Source organism: Nomascus leucogenys, chromosome 9 (assembly GCF_006542625.1).
Source record: "Nomascus leucogenys isolate Asia chromosome 9, Asia_NLE_v1, whole genome shotgun sequence".
Classification (NCBI taxonomy): domain Eukaryota; kingdom Metazoa; phylum Chordata; class Mammalia; order Primates; family Hylobatidae; genus Nomascus; species Nomascus leucogenys.
Window position 1 is genome coordinate 98,055,592 of NC_044389.1, and position 20,803 is coordinate 98,076,394.

A 20,803-nucleotide genomic window follows, 5' to 3' on the forward strand; every position below is an offset into this window, starting at 1 on the left:
GTGCTGTGACTGTTATTTTATGTCTGGGTTGAGGAATCCTAAAGGATTGTTGACATAATGACATCATCCAGGGGTTTGGAATAAGAGTATATATCAGCAAGTTTTCTGATTACAAAAAGTAGCTATGTTTACTTTTCTGTTAATTCTCCTTCAGTGGAATGTTTCAATTTTCTCATGAAATGGGGGAGATCCATTTTTTTGGGAGCACTGTTTTATTAAAGAAAGCAAGTCTGGTGGCTCATGCCTATAATTTTAGCACTTCAAGAGGCTGAAGTGGGAGGATCACCTGAGCCCAGGAATTCAAGACGAGCTTGGGCAACATAGCAAAAACCCATCTCTATGAAAAGTGTTTAAAAATTAGCTGGGCATGGTGTTGCATGCCTGTAGTACCAGCCACTCAGGAGGCTGAGGTGGGAGGATCACTTAAGCCCTTGAGGACTAGGCTGCAGTGAGCAATAAGCTATGATCATGCCACTGCACTCCAGTCTGGAAGACGGAGCAAGACCCTGTTTGTTAAAAAAAAAAAAAAAAAAAAAAGGCAACTTTGATACTTTGTATCCTTTGAACTGAGAAAATACATTTCATTCATTCTTTCAGGGAAAAAAGTGGGGCTCTGGAGTCAGACGACCCAAGCTAAATTTCTCAGCTCCTATGCTTAGTAATTATGCTACCTTGGAAGAGCCTCATTTTCTTGATATAAAAAATGGAGGTGATAATAACAGTTGCATGTGCATGAAATGAGAAATGTATAGAAAACACATTATCGATTGTCTGGCCTAGAGGAAATCCTCAATAAGTGTTGATGGTTGGTGATGATATTATTGAAAACTATGGCATAAAGAGGAGAAAAAAGAACCTGTGTCCAAGAAACAAGGGCAGGAAGGAATACGAAGACAAGAGAGCAGTTGATAAACGATCATTTTACAAATGAAAATTCGTACAGCTCCTGTGAGTTTTCCAGTCATTTATTAAAACCAAACCATTCTTTGATCACTTCTAAGGAGAAAAGTGATCATAGTAATTTACAATGCTCACATGTATGTAACTTTCAAAATTTCAATCTTGCCCAAGAGTTAATATCCTCCCTCCTGTGGCTTGACTGTGCCTTAGGAAAGGGAAGTCCTGGCTTTCTCACTCTCCCTACTTAGGCGCCTCCCTTCCTCCTTCCTCATTTTGCTAACTAAGGTTTCTTGCCACTGCAGGGTTAGAGCTCACAGAGGGAAAGAGGTGTAGGAGATAAGAAAACTCTTACTTGACAAGGGCTATTGGTGATCTGGTGTTTACACCTCGAGGTTTGGCATATGCTTAAAGCTGGCCCTTTTTCTAGCAGGTGTTTCTTTGGGGTTTTCTTCTCTCTCTCTCTCTCTCTCTCTGTCTCTCCTTTTCTCTTTCTCAAAGCTTCCCCGACATGCAGACATGCCCTTGTGTCCTGCTTCTCTGTGACTGCTGCCACAGCCCCTAGGAGTCATTCAGTGGTATACCCCTTGTTCCTTTTTGCATGACACCTTTTTTCTTGTGAGGGACCCCTTGAACAGGGCTTAAGACAGCTTTCTCTCTTGTATGGCTCAGATCTATCCAAGGGAATTACTTTGCCTCCTCAGACTCAAACGTTAGAGGGTTACATTTTAAACTCTCTGGGTGGTTCTCTGAATCTCCTTGTCTCAGGCTTGAGGTGAGAAACAGACAGCCTCTATAGCATGCTGGCAACTTTCTCCAAAGACCTTCTCTTTGTCTTCAAGAATCTTCAACTCTTTTATACCTTCAACATAAGTATAGGGTTGTAAGAATTATGTAACTATTTCTGCACCCCTTCCTTTGAAAAATTTGCATTATACTGCTATATTTCACTTTGGAATACGTTTCTAGTGTTTGGGTACCTTAGGCAAAATATACTCACTTTGTTTTCCTTTTTCTTTTTGAGAGACAGGTCTCACTAGTCTCCCAGGCTGGAGTGCAGTGGTACAATGATAACTCACTGCAGCTTCAAACTCCTTGGCTCAAGTGATCCTCCTGCCTCAGCCTCCTGAGTACCTGGGACTACAGGCACACCCCGCCCCCCACCACACCTGGCTAATTAAATGTTTTTGCTTTGTTTTGTTTTGTTTAAAGGCTCGTCTTTAACTTCTGGCCTCAAGGGATCCTGCTGTTCTGGCTTCCCAAAACACTGGGATTGTAGACATGAGTTACTGCACTGCAATGGCCAAAATGTGGTCTATAGCACCATATTAAAGCTAAAAGGGGGAATAAATCACTTTGCAAATGCCCTGACTTTACAGACCATCATCCTGTAGGAGCTGAGGCTGCCGAGGAGAAGATGCTTTACACACGCAAGGGTTGTAATTACGACTTTCATGGTACTCAGTGTAATCACAAAATAGAGCTTTAAAGGTGAATTATTTTTGAAATGTTCATATTTAGTATTTTCCTCATAGGCAGAATTTTGAAAGAGTGCTTATCTGAGGCCTGACATATTGTTTTGGGAGCTAAAATGTGTTTAAAATATAACATTCAGAGGAAGTTAACTGCTAACTTTTCTCAGTTGTAAGATGATTCCAGATTCCCATGTATATAAAATACATCAGTCTTAAGACAAATTAAACAAAATGTATTATGTATTTTCTTTAAATTATTATTTTTTGCACTTCAGGCATAAATATTTTTAAATATGAAAACTCCACATAAACATATGTGTACAACTCTGAGCTCATGTCAAAAATGTCTGTGACTGCCTTGTCGTAGTTTTGGAGACCAACATCTTTATTAAAAGACTTTCAAAAAACTTAAAATTTTTTTTTAAGGGGGAGGATGGAATCCAGGTTAACAGAAGGAAGTGCCTTTAATTTTTGTATACTTTTGTAATTTGTTTTGCCCCTGGAAATTAGCATGTATTATTTTTAAAATTCAGAAAAATAAAGTCAGCATTTAAAAAGGGTATATATGTTTGATGTGTTTAATGAAGTACAGAACTGATAATGATAACATATTAGATGAAAAAGAGCTAAGTATAAAACATATATGCAATAAGACTCTGATTTGGGTAAAATACAATTAGTTCAAAGACTACGGGGGAGAAAGCTCAAAATGTTAGCTATGGTCAGGCACGGTGGCTCACACCTGTAATTCCAGGACTTTGGGAGGCCAAGAAAGGCAGAACAGTTGAGGTCACGAGTTTAAGGCCAGTCTGGCCAACATGATGAAACCCGTCTCTACCAAAAATACAAAAATTAGTCAGGTGTGGTGGTGCATGCCTATAGTCCCAGCTACTCAGGAGGCTGAGGCAGGAGAATCACTTGAACCCAGGAGGTGGAGGTTGCAGTGAGCAGAGATCGCGCCACTGCATGCATGTTCTACTATTAGCAAAAAAGAGAAAAAATGGTCAGAAGAGAGACTCTTGCAGTTATATTGAGCTTTCAGTACTTTGGGCTTTTCCAATGTTTGTTTATTAAGTCCCTTTCACTTTAGGTGATAATCAAAAATTTATTTTCCAAATAATAATGCCTCAAGTAACATGATAAAACTGCTTTTTGATTTTAAAACTGTGAACTCTACAAAGATATATAAATAATGCTGTTTGTTGCATTCTTTTTTCGATCTTTTCTAGGATTTGGTCCCAAAATGAAAGGAGAAAAAAAAAAAAAAAAAGACGTGCAGATTCCTGACATTCTTTCCTAACCAGAATCCTGTCTAACTCCTAATATGAAATTCTTCCTCAAAATATATACTAACTCCCTTTCATTTTTATTTGATGACTTCCAGCCTATTTTTTCCTCAAAAAAACTAGTGTTATCGTCTAAATTCCCTTCTTTTAAAAATATGGTTGTGTGATTTGTAAATAAATCTGTTAACCTGCAGAATGTTAACTTATGTGACTTTGAGCAAATGATGTGGTTTTCTACTTTTTATTTGTAAAAAAGTGAATATTAAAAAAGAAAAGCTGATAGGTCTAAAATGGGTTAATAAGCATTTTAAACATTTATAAAGTTATTTGAAACATACAAGTCATTATTGTGTTATTATTGGTATTTTTCTATTAGTCAAACATACTTTTTCTGCCTTTTGGAATGTGGTCTATTTTTGTCAGCCAGTATTCTCTGAGTGACTAAACATAGTCCAATCCCATTGGAGGACTTATATGTTTTAACTTAGCAGTAATTACCTTAGATGGAAATAAAACATTTTAGTCTTGATCTGCAGGAATAAGTTTAACTCTCTAAAGTAAAGGTTGATAGCCTCTAGAACATGAGGCTAGAGGAGAAAGTTTGAAATACAAAATGTGCTTGTATGTTGTAATATGTTCGCATAAGTGGCTTTGAAACTGATAAGAAACTTTTTAATAATTTTAAATAATACGAAGTTTTTTTCTTACAGTGAATAGATACAGTCATGGCAGTACTATGGAAGTGTTATCACATTTTAGTTATATTTGTTATTATTGGATCATATGAGAACAATTCTAAGTGATACTGTTGTCTACCTAAACTAGTACCTAAGTAGGGTAAAATTAAAAGTCTTTGTCTTTGAATTTTCTCTGGGTTTTAGTTTATCAGTTCTGATGATGTAACAATGCAGAAAAAAGACTATGAAGGGGTGTGTGCCTGTGTGTGTGTCTATGTGTATGTGTGTTTTCCCTTTCCTGGTGTGAGTAGGTCTGATTTGTATTCTTTGGTTACCTTGAGCAGTTCTAAATGTTCAGATAAATTACAAGATAAAAGGAGCAAAGTACTAACAGCTCTCCAAAGTACTAAATTCTGTCTCCTATATTCTCAACGTGGGTCATTCTCTCATGTTTTTCCACCTGAGAAGATTGAAGGCTATAATAGAAAACAATTAGGAAAGACATCTTGTTAGGTAATACGCAAATTAATCTCTTGGTAATATACCCTTAATGAAAACATACTAGGAAAATAATTCCCTCTATTGTTAGAAGAAATGGGTTATATATTATGACAAAGTTGTTCAGAAAGTGAAAGGAAACCAGTATTTATTGTTCTAGGCACATTACTGATATATATCTATCAGTGTGTGTGTGTACATATATATACTGATATATATACATATATACACACTTATATACATTGTGTTTATATTGAAATGTACATATATACATTGTCTATATACACACATTGTATATATAGATATGTACACATATAAATGATATATGTATATATTGATATGTACACATACATAATTGATACATGTACAATTATATCATATACACATATATATACACACACAGTTACCTTGTTATCAGATATTACCTTGTTATCAAATATTACCTGTTTAATATGTGAAGGAAAGGAGTATTTGAGGCAGGATCCATGGTAATCCATCTAGTTTTTTTTTTTTTTTTTGAGACGGAGTCTTGGCTCTGTCACCCAGGCTGGAGTGCAGTGGCGCGATCTCAGCTCACTGCAAGCTCCTCCTCCCGGGTTCACGCCATTCTCCTGCCTCAGCCTCTCCGAGTAGCTGGGACTACAGGCTCCCGCCACCACGCCCGGCTAATTTTTTGTATTTTTAGTAGAGACGGGGTTTCACCATGGTCTCGATCTCCTGATCTCGTGATCCGCCCGCCTTGGCCTCCCAAAGTGCTGGGATTACAAACGTGAGCCACCGTGCCAGGCCGGTAATCCATCTAGTTCTAAGGACCATATTATTTGTACTGTATCAAGCTGTCTTTGCAGGAGTGATTGGGCAGGGGATCTGTTATAAATGTTAAAGGTTAGTTTGTGAGATAGTCTATTTTGTGCAGCTATGTTAACATTTTTGTCTGGCTTTTATAACATGCATTGCCATATCAGATCAAGTTTGCTTCATAGATCTCTGAAGTTGCCCTCAGTCCTCAGGTCAGCTTGTTCTCAGGAAGTGACAAATTGTGGCTCCTAGGATTGCTTTGGTTTAGATCCCTGGCCTTGCCTCTGGGTGTAGAGGGGCAGCAGGCGGGACCAAATGAGTCTACTTAGTATCTTTCATACTAAGTTACAGTGTAGCTGTTGCTCTACCTCTCTATCTTTGCTCCCCATTCCAGAGGAGATTTTGTTTGAACAAAAGGCTTTATCTCTAAAAATAGTTTAAAAACAGTGTATCAAATAGTCCTTAAGATACTTTCTAGTTCTAACTTTCTGTGAAGTTAAGAAAGCAGTTTTAAAGAATGGATCCCACTATATTTACTTTGAAACATCATCTTTTAAATTTGCTGCAAAATATTTTTAAATTGGGAATTTCGGAAAGAGCCTCCAAGAGCAAAATCCATGTTAAAAATCTATGAGTACTTTGAAATGGCTAAGTATGAGGCAAACTGCATGGTTTCTATTTTATTTGGCAGAAAATGTATAATTAACTTTATTCATGATCCTAATTTTTAAAAACATGTTTTCTTTTTATTCCTTCCGAGGTAAGTGTAAGATAACATTATTCACAGTCAGAAGTCACTAGAATATACTTCATAACAGAAAAGTACTACTTCTGGCTGGGCGCAGTGGCTCATGCCTGTAACCCAGCCTTTTGGGGGGCCATGGCGAGTGGATCACTTGAGGTCAGGAGTTCGAGACCAGCCTGGCCAACATGGCGAAACCCCATCTCTGCTAAAAATATAAAAGCTGGGTGTGGTGATGCACACCCGTCATCCCAGCTACTTGGGAGGCTGAGGCAGGAGAATCACTTGAACCTGGAAGACAGAGTTTGCAGTGAGCTGAAATTGCACCATTGCACTCCAGCCTGGGTGACAGAGTGAGACTCTGTCTCAAAAAAAAAAAAAAAAAAAAAAAAAGTACTACTCCTTAAAGACATAATGAAGTTCATTTTCCATCTGTTCTTTTTCTCTTGAAAGTTTATCACGTGCACTGACAGAACACATCTGCTGTTCCTGTTTCTTTTCCTCCATGACAGTTTATCAGTAAGGTGACTGGCTAATAGAGAAAGAGAAAGAATGTTTAGCTGCAAGGTTTGCTTTAATTTGGGTTCGTTTTGCCCCATATTTTGGGGGACATTTATTTAAAATTGGTGCTCAGTATGCAATAATTGATGCACACATTCCAACACTGGTCATTTACTGATGGGCTATTAATAAACGCTGTAATTAAAGGGACCATCACTGCAGAGCAGCTCTGTCCAATAGAACTTTCTGTGATTATGGAAATATTCTACATCTGTGGTGAGCAATACAGAGCACTCGATATGTGCCTAGTATAATTAATTCAATTTTAATGTTAATTAAATTAATTTAAACTTAATTTACCAAATGTGGCTACTGGTTATCCTATTGGATAGTGAGAATCAATTAAATTAGAAAAAAATGCCCTATGCTTAGGAAATGAAAGTATTCAATTGCATTTTTTACTATTGGCACTTTTATGGTCTGAAATAGATTACCAAGTTTTACACTTTGTAAGTGTTTTGTTTGTTTGTTTGTGTTTTGAGACGGAATCTCGCTCTGTCAGCCAGGCCTCCCAAAGTGCTGGGATTACAGTCATGATCCACCACTCCAGCTGCTTTTTAAATTTTTTAAATTGCAAATCTCTTCAGTGCCTAGTGTATGAAAGAGTCAACACATGACTAGCTGCTATTAATAGGTTCCCCTCCTCTGCACCCCAGATCTCCCCAGTTCATGCATCCTGGTTAAGGTCACTGAAAAAATTTTCCCCGAAGATTGTCAGAGCTGTAGCTCTGGCCTTCACAGCAATCCTGGTTCTTCTGGAAGTTAAGAGTTAAGCGGTATCTATTTTACTATGAATTCTGCTGTCTATTCTCTGACTTCCTTATTTCCATGCTCAGCCCCTACTCAGTCAGGGCTGAGGCAGCTTCCAGAATTTCAGTCTTTACTCCACGATGGTCTAAGCCGAGGAACCCTGAACACTTCCTACAGGGCCCAAAGCTGCCCTAGAGCCCTTAAATGTCTGTAGCCATCTGGTTCGCTCTACCATATGCTGACCTGACTATGTTCAGTTTGTTTCATGCAGTGTTGGCTCCTAAAATGGGTATCACCAAGCTAGACTGTGACCAATGTGAGGGATCTGAATCATGCCATGTGATAGTTCATAGCCAACGGGACTGAGAATGCATCACTTAGAAGATGTTATTGTATAGACACTCTTTATTTAACATACATTTATTTGCATTGTGCTAGGCACTGGGCTAAGTGCTTTTAATCTTCATAGCAACTGCATGTCCTATTATTTATACACTTTAGAGGTGCTTTTGGGCTCAAAAGGATGTAGTGACTTTCTCCATGTCACCTAGCTAGGGAGCAGCAGCAGCAGATATGTGCTTCCTGTCTACACTGCAGCTCTCAAGCTTGCATTCTTAACCACAAAGCAAATCATTATAGAAGAGGAAAAAAATCTTTTTTTTTTTTTTTGAGATGGAGTTTCACTCTTGTTGCTCAGGCTGGAGTGCAATGGCGCAATTTTGGCTCGCTGCAACCTCTGCCTCCCGTGTTCAGTGATTCTCCTTCCTCAGCCTCCTGAGTAGTGGGGATTACAGGCATGCACCACCAAGCGTGGCTAATTTTTGTATTTTTAGTAGAGACAGGGTTTCACCATGTTGGTCAGGCTGGTCTCGAGCTCTTGACATCAGGTGATCCACCTGCCTTAGCTTCCCAAAGTGCTGAGATTACAGGTCTGAGCCACCTCGCCCAGCCCACAACCGACTAATTTTTGTATTTTTAGTAGAGATGGGTTTCACCATGTTGGCCAAGCTGGTCTTGAACTCCTGACCTCAAGTAATCCACCCGCCTCTGCCTCCCAAAGTGCTGGGATTACAGGCATGAGCCACAGTGCTCAGCCAGAAGAATAATAATTCTTTAAAATAAGTGCAGAGGGCAAATCTAAAAGAAACTGGAATTTAGGAGACTATAAGGAAGAATTTTCTAATAATTCCAGCTGTTCACCATGAAATATTTCATTAGCAGTTTGCAAGCTGAGGCTTATTGCCCACGCATCAGGAAAATAGTAGAAGGCATTCTCAAATAAGTGGGAGCTCAGAAGTGGTAAATGAGCTCTGTGGGCCTTTCCAATTCAAATTTGTAAAATTTACTCTCTTGAGGACATTTCTTATTGTCGATTTCTTCTCATATGACTTTTTCTTTTTCCATTCAATTCATAAAGACCTTCTTGATCGGTATAAAACCAGAATGCAACTTATTCATGACTGAAATTGGCATAAGCAGGGCGTCCTCAGCCTGTAAGCGAGCCTGTATAGGAATCCACAGCATGTTTTGCTGAGAAATAGAGTGGCCTGGATCATGGAAATTCAAAGATGATTGAAAAAAGTATTTTCAGCACTTGGAAAACTTTATTTCATTTAATTAGATATTAATGATCAGTGAAAGAACACATAAGGGAAGAAGATAAAAATGTCATTAGATTCCAAGCCCAGTGCCTTCAATAATTGAGTGTGTGCTATTACTCTTTTAATACGATCCTTAGTATTGTGATGTGCCCCTTAATTATTTCTGATATGCTTTATATGTGCCTTTATTTTCCAGGTGTTAATTAATGTGTTTTTTTAAAAGAAATGCATTTTCTGCTTTTAGAGAAAATGTAGTAAATATACTAACATTCAAGTTTTGATATTTGCTTGCTTTTAAAAAAGTATGTCTAGTTTCTCTAATTAAAATATAAACAGTATTGTACATATCGTTGAGGATGACTTTATGGGAAACTATGGGACTAGAGAGCTTTTCTTCTCTCTTATGAGCCTTCAGGATTTGCTTTGGGAAAAAGTAATCAATATATACTTTCATTCTGCTCACCCCACTTTTCTCCTCGACTACTCCCTGTTGTGCCACCTCCACCAGCCCTCCCACTCTTCCACCAAATCATGTAATTTGTGCCAGTGATTGGAAGACATTTGCATACATAATCCCAGGGGGCCTAATATCTACAGATGCTTCCTTGGAGATAGTTGTAGGTTATGATTATGGAGAGAGTTTTAATTCTTGAAATAATTTTCATGAGATAAGCCTTAGAGAGGAAATAATACGTAAAGATGTGGCACATATGAGGTGAAAATTGGGCTAGAAGAACTGGAAGGATTGAATGGCAAGTACAAGGGTGATGTGTATTTCAGAAGATGAGGGAGACCTAGGAGTTGTAATGTGTCAGGATATTTTAGGCTGGGAGTCTAGAAGGAAGGTTCCACTTGAAGTATAGGTCTTGAAGAAGTCTAGGAGATTTCTAGAGAAGGGAAAGAACACAAGCAGAGAAGTGAAGTGAAGGGTATGTTTGGGGAACACCAAGTAGTTTCATTTATAGCAGAGTTCAAGAAGAGAAAAAAGGAAGAAAAATAAGTTCAGGGATATACTATGAAGATCTTAAGTATCAGAGTAAACAGTGTGTAATCAGCCTGTGTGGGGAAGGGGTTTGAGGCTCTTCCTCTCAGGAGGTTGGTATTTTTCATTAACTCTGCCACGTTTCTGTACCGTCTCTCCCCTACAGGTAAGGTCTTTTGTCACATTTATTTTGGTTTATAGCATGAATGCTGAAAATTCCAGATTTGTTTAATATATTGGTTTTTGGCTATATATAAATCACTATAACTACATAGCTCCCTTTACATTTTATGTACGGATGCTTATTTCTGGTACTATATGTAATAAATATTAGAAAAGTCTGCTTCATGCATTATACATATGTCAGTGTGTACATGGTTTCTGTAAGCTGAGTTAGTTTAAGAATACATTTGCTTACAGCAGGTAACAAGTCTTCTTTCTACATATTTCAAATTCAATAAATAATTAACAGGTTGCCAAATGAGGTCTCATTCTTTCTAATTTGAATTTAGCCATGAATTCATTTCTTGGAACTAAAACACCGTCAACAATCCATCTCTTTCTGTTCCCTTCTCCTTTATCTTACAGATGAGGAAACCAGGGTCATCTCAAAGTCACACAGTCAGTTAACTGGCAGTGCCAGCGCTAAAGCTGAGTTATCTGGTATCCTTCTACCATACACCTCTTCTTACCTGAAAGTGACTAACAAAAAGCAAAGCATGTGGCCAATGCACTTGTACAATTTAAAAAGTTAATTTCATAGACCACATCAAAATGAACCAGTGAATTCTATAATTTGGATGCAGTGGTTATACTTTTATTTGTTAACAGCATTACATTAGCAGGCATGCAACATTTCTAACAGATCAGTTATTGTTATTACAAGTGGCACCCCCAAGTTCCCCCTAACAAAAACCCGTGGCAGTGTTGGGAACAAAGAGAAGAACATTTCACAACGGGAACATTTTCTATGCTCCATATGGGTACATTATTTTCATTTATAATTGACTGTAAACATCCCCCCCCAAATTTCTAAGCTCCCCCCAACTGACTGAGTGAACGCCTCCACCAAGCGGATTCCAAAGAAACCTGAAAAACTAGTTCAGGCCATGCTGGGAAGGGGAAGGTCAGACATGCCTCATTATACTCTCCTCTCTTTGGAGTTCAGGCACAACTGACCAGTATTCATATTAAAACAAGAGATCTTCATACTGACAAAACAGACTCTTCTTAGCAATAAGATACAAAAATTTCAACCTGACTCTAGTATAGCATCACATGAAAGATAGCAGGCCCTAAATCAAAGCATTTTACCCTAAAATAAATTTTTTTGACACATTTTGAAATGGCCTTGCACAGCCATCTCTTGTGGGGAAAATCTACATTCTATAGAGACTCCCTTTCCCTTTCCAGGTCTTTTCCTGATCCAAGAGATATTTAACTAAGTGTCTGGCATCTTTTTACACGTGATAAGAGACATTGGCCAATTATTCTCTCTGAAGCCTGTTATGAGACTTCATCTACATAATAAGAACCATGGTCTCCACCTTATCTTAACCCAGACACATTCCTTTCTATTGATTCCAGGTCTTTAGGTCACAACATAACTCTTTCAACCAACTGCCAATCAGAAAATCTTTGAATCTACCTGTAACCTGGAATCCTTCCCCTTTTTGAGTTGTCCCATCTTTATGGACCAGACTAAGTGCACCTTGCATATACCAATTAACGTCCTTATGTCTCCCTAAAACCATATAATCTCAAGCTGTAGCCCAACCACCTTGGGTGCATGTTCTCAGGACCCCCTGGGGTTGTGTCATGGGTCACAGTCCTTGCCTTGTGCTCAGAATAAACCTCTTCAAACATTTTACAGAGTTTGGCTTTTTTCATCAACATGAGCCTCTAACAGTTGGTTACTGGATCATCCTGAGGAATCAAGGCCCTAGCACTTAAAGACTCATAAATAATCCTACATGATATTCACTGTGTATTCTATGTAGGTGTAATTTCCAAGCAAAAACATAATTAACCCCACTAATAGACACAACAAACATCCTCTGTATTATTAGCACGCACACAGGGCTTTCTCTGCTGCGAGTGGACTTGTGTCCTTACTTATAATTCTGGAACCTTCTCTACGAGAGAGGCTGGTCTAATTTATCTCTATTGACCCAGGGCAGGCAGGACACAAGGCACACTGTGGAAAGAATGTTTGAATGTTCAGGCTTCTAAGTGACAGAAAAGCAGCTTGCCTGAAAAATGATTTTTTTCTGGCTTCTAACCAGTGTTAATTCACTTGGAAACCAAGGCAGTTTTCTCCCCTTTACTGAACTCTGGATTTCTTTTCCACTCAAGGCCCCTGACACCAAAGAAGGAAATGGAGCGTAAATCAGGCTACAGAGTGGCTGCCATTCATTCGGGAAGCCTTACTGTTTTCCGTCCTTTGTTCCCCTCTCCACCCCCGCCAACCCCCAGGCCGCGAGGCCCTCTGAAGCCCTGAGCCTGGAGCGGTAGGAGACGGGGGAACTGAAACACCGCGGAACCAGAGGCTGAGGGAGCGGCGCGATGGAGGGAGGAGGAGCGACGGACCGGCAGGCCTAGCTCCGGGGCTGCGGCGGCTGAGGCGCGGGGATGGAGCCCGTGCGGGTGCTGGAGCTGTACAGCGGCGTGGGCGGCATGCACCACGCGCTGAGAGGTGAGAGTCCATCGACCACCCCTCTCTCTATTCGCTCACGGGGCCTGGTCGGAGCACCCACGCCGGGAAGGGGCGGAGCGCCGAGGCGCTCGGGGCGGACACTGTGGGGCGGACACTGTGGGGCGGCCCTCGGTTGTCCTGGAAACCGCTCCTGCGCGCCTCCCTGTCCACCCCTCCAGACGGTGACTCCCTTCTGGCGCCGAGTCTGGCTCGAGGGGCCGCACATGGCGCCTCCAAGGGCTCAGTTGGGAGTCGGGATTCGCAAGGCAGTGAATCAAACTCAAAGGGTATCAAAGGGGCGAGACCCTCGCCTGGTGCCAAGCCCCCATTCTAAGTGTGCAGCCACCGAGAAACATGGAAACTCGGTCCTTCATCTTGGGGGGCTTCCCAGCTGGGGAGGGAGGGAGCTAGCAGGCGCTCCCTTGGTGAGAGATGGATCTTGGAAGGGGTAATAATAGCTACAATTCAAGGTAGAAGTTTGCGAATGCTGAACAGGACGGTAGAGGAAGCTTGAGGAACTTGGAAGTCTGATCGTTGGAAAGAAACGTGTCTTCTATAGTTCTGCTTAGATGCCAGAGAACTGAGATCCAGCTTGGTGGCAGTGTGACGTTGGGCTAGTTCGTGAACAGTGATGAACCTGTTTCCTGGTTTTAAAAGAGAATGATTATTATAAGGATTAAAGTCTGTCAAGTGCTTGTTAGTGCCTGATACATTGTAACCACTCCAAATATTATACATTATTATCACTATTACTTTAAAACGACATCACGAGATATTATCAAGCAAACTATTACTTTTATGCACGTCTTTGATTTGAGGTTTTTGGTTTCTTTCGTGCTGAGTTGGAACTGAAAGGTTTACTTCTGGTGATATTCACTCAAAATTATTTATTGAGCTCCTATTCTGTGCCAGATTTTGTGCTACGAGCTGGGGATATAGCGTGACAAACAGGCTTTGAAGGTGCATGTTTATTCTTAAATTACGAAGACAACCACCAAACTGAAACTTCCCTGCTTCCTTATTTAGGACCAAGAGTAACAAGAGACTAACTGTAAGATACAGACAATATTTAATGGGTTTAGCATGTAAGTTTTTTTAGCAGATTTATTGTTTCAATTCCAGACTAGGTTAATGATCATTAAGTTTTTAGTACTTGTTTGCTGGCCATCTTTATTTCCCATGTTAAAACTTAGCAGCATCAAAGCAAAACTCTAGTACTATTTACTCTTTGTTAATTCTCTAAAGTGATATAATGTCCGCGTTTTCCCATATCTTGAAACTCCTTAATTAATTGCTTAGTACTTTATCATAAGCTGTAATTCAGCCACTCCTTAAGTGTCGAATATTTAGATCATTCTTCAGTTTTTTGCACGTACAGTGTACTACAGTTACATTCTTGAGCATAATGCCGATTTTCTCTTTAAGCACGTTTCCTAACTGTTGGAATTAATTCAACAGTAAGACTTAACTGTGTGCTAGTTACTAAATGAAAAACTATGAGAATTTTTAAGGCTTTTGAGAGAGAGGATAGCAAATTGCTTTTCAGAGATTTTTGAGTGCCTTAACTACATATTCATCAGGGTTATGTATTATCAATTTTTAATCCTTGCTAATTTGTTAGGGGAAATTGTGTAATTTTAAGTGACAGTTTTGAGATTAATGAAAGAGTAAAATATTTTCTCTCCTATTAGCCAGTGCAGTGTGAATTTGTACACGTTTTTCTATTGCCAGTGCTACTGTTGTGAATCTAAGCTATTATGTTCTAATTTAAATTATTAACATAGCTTCCCACCTTCTCTCCTTACTTCCATTCTGCCTCCCTACTCCATCTGTTTTCCTTCTAGCAGGCAGAATGATCATTTGCACAGTAAACCAGATCATGTCACTTCGTTGCTTAAATGGTTCCCTTTGAGGTTGTAATCACAGCCCCATCTTAACAGGCTTGTGAGTTCTGGCTTCTGTATCCTCTTCAATTTTATCTGCCGCTTCACCGTCAACCCCCAAAGCTGAAATTCTAATTAAACGATTCCCTGAATTCTTTCCTCAGCCTTTCTTGTTGAGGCTTACTGGTTTTCTTTCTCTCTACTGCTCAAACCCTCGAAGTTCTTCGATGTTCTGGCCTTTGCTTTTGCTGTTGCCTCATCCAGAGTGCTCCCTAACCCCAGACTTTTTCAGTCTAGCTTCGGTTCACATTTCATGTCTCAGTTCATATATTGGCCTTCCCTGGCTGACCCTGTGATCCAAAGCAACTTTCCTGCCTCCCTGTACCTTTCTGCTCTCTTATCTTTTGGGTGGAAATCTGCATATTAGGGATATAGACTCTTAATCATATCGATGCAAACATTTTTCCACCCTTGTTTGCCTTCCAATGTTCGCTTATTTGATGTACTAAAGTTTAAAATTTACCTGTAATGAAATGCATTGCTCCTTTCCAGGTGGTTTTTAATATAATAATAAAGACTAATAACAGCAGCTAACTTTAGTGTTTATTAGGGATCTTTTAAATTCAGGTCCTTTTTAAAGTACGTAATAAACTAGTTAGCGGTAGAACCAGTATTCTAACCTAGGTCTACCTACCTGACCTTTTAACCATGCTATGTTGCCATTGTTCTGGTTAGATCTACTAACTTCCTTGGATCTATACATTAAATAACATAACAAGCAGCACAAAAGGAATAATATTGAACTTCAGTTTTGACTGATTTCTAGATAAGGTTCATAATGGAATTTTTTTCGTTGTGGTAAAACACAACATGAAATGTATCATTTAAACTATTTTTAAATGTATAGTTCAATGGCCTGAAGTACATTCACAATGTTGTGCAACCATCACCCTTGTTCGTTTCTAAAACTTTTTAATCATCTCAAACAGAGCTCTGTACCTATTAAACAATAACTCCAAATTCCCTTTCCCCCTAGTCCCTGGTAACCTTGATTCTGCTTTGTCTTTATGAACTTGTCTACTCTGTGTACCACACATAAGTAGAATAATACATTTGTCTTTTTGTGTCTGGCTTATTTTACTTAGAATAATGTCTTCAAGTTTCATTCATTTTGTAGCCTGTATCAATATCTCAGTTCTTTTTGTGGCTGAATAATATTCCATTGTATAGCTGTACAATTTTGTGTATCCATTCATCTATTGATAGACACCTGAGTTGTATCAATTACCTGCTGACCATTGTGAATAGTGCTGCTTTGGATATTGGTATGTAAGTATTGTTTGAGTCCTTACTTTTAAGTTTTGGGGTATAGACCTAGCAGTGGAATTGCTGGATCATATGATAATTCTGTTTAACTCTCGAGGAGCCACCAGACTGTTTTCCACAGCAGCGGCACAATTTTCCATTGCATGAGCACTCCATTTGCTCCATCTCCATATTCTCCACTTGTTATTCCATTTTTTAAAAATAATAGCCATTCTGATGGATATGAAATCACATCGCATTGTGGTTTTGATTTGCATTTTCTTAATAACTAAAAATGTTGAACATCTTTTCTTTTTCTTTTTTTTTTTTTTTTGAGATGGAGTTTCGCTCTTCTTGCCCAGGCCGGAGTGCAATGGCGTGATCTCAGTTGACTGCAACCTCCGCCTCCCGGATTCAAGCGATCTTCCTGCCTCAGCCTCCCGAGCAGCTGGGATTACAGGTCCCTGCCACCACGCCCAGCTAATTTTTTGTATTTTTAGTAGAGATGGGGTTTCACCATGTTGGCCAGGCTGGTCTCAAACTCCTGACCTCAGGTGATCCACCCACCTTGACCTCCCAAAGTGTTGGGATTACAGGTGTGAGCCACTGTGCCGGGTTGTTGAGCATCTTTTCATGTGCCTGTTAGTCATTTGTTTTCTTCAATACAGAGAAGTGTCTTTTCAAGGCCTTTGCCCATTTTGGAATTTTCTTTTTGTTGTTGTTGAGTTGTAGGCTTTATATATTCTGGATCTTAATGTCTTATTAGATATATGATTTGCAAATATTTTTCCCCACATTACTGAATTTTAAGTTATAAAAAGTATATTTAATTTCTTTAGCAACATGATAGATTTGCCTCAAACCCAGTGAACATTTAAAAATATATGTCAAAGTTTTTCATCATTATTAGCATATCCAATATGCTGTTGCATTTTTACAGTCACTACATAGATGCTTCTGTATTTTCTAAATTTCATTTAACTTTATTTATATCTATATTCCCATGTATTTACATGGCTTAAATGTAACATCCTTTGCTGTTCCTTTCTGTTCCTGTACAGCCTCTAGCACAGTACCACACTCTTTCTAGCTTACTATTGAGGTTATTATTGAATTGATAATCATTCTGCTATCGTTTTATCAAATGATGAAGGTTTATTTAGCCCAGATTCTTTTTTTGTATTATATGTAGTTCTTAGTTGCAACCCACAGAATCCACTCTAGCTAACATCATCAGGAAAAAAAAAAAATTAAAAACATTTGGAAACTCACAGAATCTCCAGGACACCCAACAAACAGGTTAGGTGAACAGGAGCACTGCCCACACTATAGTGTGGGTATTGCCACAGTGAAACTTTATCCTGACATCACAGCTTACACCGACAGTGCTGGGGTCTGGAAGCCAGAAGTGCTGTCACAGTTTTCCCTTGAGAGGTGGTTGCCTCTTACCACCTCCCTTGCCAGAAAGATGGGTTTCCTCATTTAAGTCCTTACATTGCTACCTCTGAATTCAAGTCTCTCCTCACACTGCTAACTCTAAACTGAGGTCTTATCATGTGGATGCAGGTGGTTGGTAGGCACTAGATCCCACTACCAGACAAGGGAAGCTGAGAAGGTGAGTTCTGGCTTCTATTTGGGGAAGGAAGGATCCATACTGTGGCAAATTTTCCAACACAGGAAACATAGGCAAAGATTCTAGATGGCCACAGCATAACAATGTCTATTACATTTTTAAATACATATTTGACCTATACAGAAACTACTTATGCACACTTTGATACTTATGTCTGCACAGTCTACAAAGTTTTGGCTAATGAGAATCTTCCGAGTGAAAATATCTTCTTTCAGAAAGCAGTGGAAGAAGTAGTGTCATAGGTTATATATCAGTGGAGCCTGCAAGGTCACCTGCAAATATATGCAAATAAGATTCTGTATTTTTCTCATTTTAAAATGTAGTAGCAGGAGAAGAGTAAAATGTGGTTTAAGGTGGCAAATAAAGGAAAGCTCTAGCTGGATGACTGTTTTCTGTATAGTCAAATATTGGAGTCGGCCTTAAAAGCAAAAAGGCCTGTCTGCCAAATAGCTTCTAAAGCTCTTCCAAGGAGTTGGCTTTGAGTTTTACCCCGTAATACTTCATTGTGTTTAGTAAGAATTACTCAGCCTTAATATTTTCTTTTAAAATGCTAAGCCTCTCATTTGTCACGTATTAATTATTCATTTTCTGAATCTCTTTTGTCTTTGTTCCTAGATGACTTACATGCCAACTTGGGAGTCTACCAAACCAGTTTGTAACTGGGTGTGTTTGTAACTGAATCAGGCAACTACATTGTGGTGAAGTGTATTTGTATGTAGATATGAATGTCACATAAGGATATTTTTATAGCATCAGTTGTTAGGGGCTGGAATATGAATCACTTAATTTTTTTTTCATTTATACATACCTGTCTTTGGGATTATAAAATTTTCCTTTTCATGCCTATTTCCTTCTAGTTACTTTTTATAGCATGTCAGATTTAAAGTGAAGCAACGTAAAAAGTTGTCCTATTAAAATAAATTTATCATTTCTTCTCTGGCACCTGTGGAAGTTAATAAACTTGAAATACACAAAAGAAATATGTAAGATGCATTTTGAGTATTCAATAAAAGAGAACTTTAACTTCCCATTAGACAATTGAATTACTTATCTTTTCTTGTGAGGAATAATGTGTGCTTACTTCACTGCAATGTATTTTTGGGGGTTGGGGTAAATTTTTTTTTTTCTTTTTCAACTTCTAGGTTCAAGGGGTACATGTGCAAGTTTGTCACTTAGCTATATTGTGTGATGCTGAGATGTGAGGTATCAATGATCCCACCACCCAGGCACTGGGCATAGTACCTACAGTTAGTTTTTCAACCTTTGCTGCCCCCCTACTCCCTCTAGTAGTCCCCAGTGTCTATTGTTGCCATCTTTTTGTCCATGAGTATCCAGTGTTTAACTCCCACTTATTGGTGAGAACATGAGGTATTCGGTTTTCTGTTTCTGTGTTAATTCGCTAAGGATAATGGCCTCCAGGTGCATCCATGTTGTTGCAAAGGACATGATTTTGTTCTTTTTTATGGCTGCATAGTATTCCAATGGTGTATATATACATTTTGTTTATTCAGTCCACCATTGATGGGCACATCTTTGCTATTGTGACTAGCGCTGTGATGAACATGCAAGTATATGTGTCTTTTTGGTAGAATGATTTGCTTTCTTTTGCATATATACTCAGTAATGAGATTACTGGGTCGAATGGTAGTTTTGTTTTAAGTTCTTTGGGAAATTTCCAAGCTGCTTTCCACCATGGCTGAATTTATTTACTTTCCCATCAACAGTGCATAAGGGTTCCCTTTTCTCTGCAGCCTTGCCAGCATCTTGCCAGCATCAAAAGTTTTTTTGACTTTTTTTTTTTTTTTTTTTTTGATTTGGATTCTTGCTTTGTTGCACAGGCTGGAGTGCAGCGGCACAATCTTGGCTCACTGCAACCTCTGCCTCCCGAGTTCAATCGATTCTCCTGCCTCAGCCTCCTGAGTAGCTGGGATTACAGGTGCCCACCACCATGCTTGGCTAATTTTTGTATTTTTAGTAGAGACAGGGTTTCACCATGTTGACCAGGCTGGTCTCAAACTCCTAATCCAAAGCAATCCACCTGCCTCGATCTCCCAAAGTGCTGGGATTACAGGCATGAGCCATCATGCCTAGCCTTTTATTGACTTTTTAATCGTAACCATTCTGACTGGTGTGAGATGCTGTCTCATTGTGGTTTTGATTTGCATTTCTTGAAGATTAGTGATGTTGACTTTTTTTTTCATTTTGTTGATGTGCCACTTCTTTTGAGAAGTATCTGTTCATGTCCTTTGCCCAGTTTTTAAATGGGGTTGTTTTTTTTTGCTTGTTCAGTTGTTTAAGTTTCTTTTAGATTCTGGATATTAGACCTTTCCTGGATGCATAGTTTGCAAATATTTTCTCCCATTCTGTGGGTTGTCTGTTTACTCTGTTGATAGTTTCTTTAGCTGTGCAGAAGCTCTGTAGTTTAATTAGGTCTCACTTGTCAGTTTTTGTTTTTGTTGCAATCGCTTATGAAGACTTAGTCATAAATTCTTTTCCAAGGCCAATGTCCAGAGTGGTGTTTCCTAGGTTTTCTTCTAGAATTCTTATGTTTGAGGTCTTACATTCAAGTCTTTAATCCATCTTGAGTTAATTTTTGTATATGGTGAAAGGTAGGGGTCCAGTTTCACTCTTCTGCATATGGCTGGCCAGCTATCCTAGCACCGTTTATTAAATAGTGAGTCCTTTACCCATTTTTTTTTGTCTACTTTGTTGAACATCAGATGACTGTACGTGTGTGCCTCTATTTCTGGATTGTCTGTTCTGTTTCATTTGTCTAATATGGCTGTTTTGTACCAGCACCATGCTGTCTTGGTTACCGTAGTCTTATAGTATAGTTTGAAGTCCAGTAGTGTAATACCTCTGGCCTTGTTCTTTTTGCTTAGGATTGCTTTGGCTATTCAGGCTTTTATATGGTTCCATATGAGTTTTAGAATAGTTTTTTTCCAGTTTTATGAAAAAGTGATGCTAGTAGTTTGACAGGAATAGCATTGAATCTGTAGATTGCTTCAGGCAGTACTACC

General features: G+C 39.0%; 1 protein-coding gene across 5 annotated transcripts in view; it reads left to right on the forward strand.

The window, feature by feature from the left end:
* Positions 1-12,829: 12,829 nt before the first annotated feature.
* Positions 12,830-20,803, forward strand: part of TRDMT1 (tRNA aspartic acid methyltransferase 1) — a 61,456-nt gene continuing 53,482 nt past the window's right edge. For 2 of the 5 annotated variants that reach the window (XM_003257684.3, XM_030819241.1), the window contains exon 1: positions 12,830-12,962. In XM_003257684.3, coding sequence (XP_003257732.1) covers positions 12,899-12,962 — 64 coding nt within the window. In that variant the 5' untranslated portion in view covers positions 12,830-12,898. Of the gene's footprint in view, positions 12,963-13,158; positions 13,250-20,803 lie in introns of those variants that run through there. The other 3 variants (XM_030819242.1, XM_030819246.1, XM_030819243.1) reach the window with 3 other exon arrangements.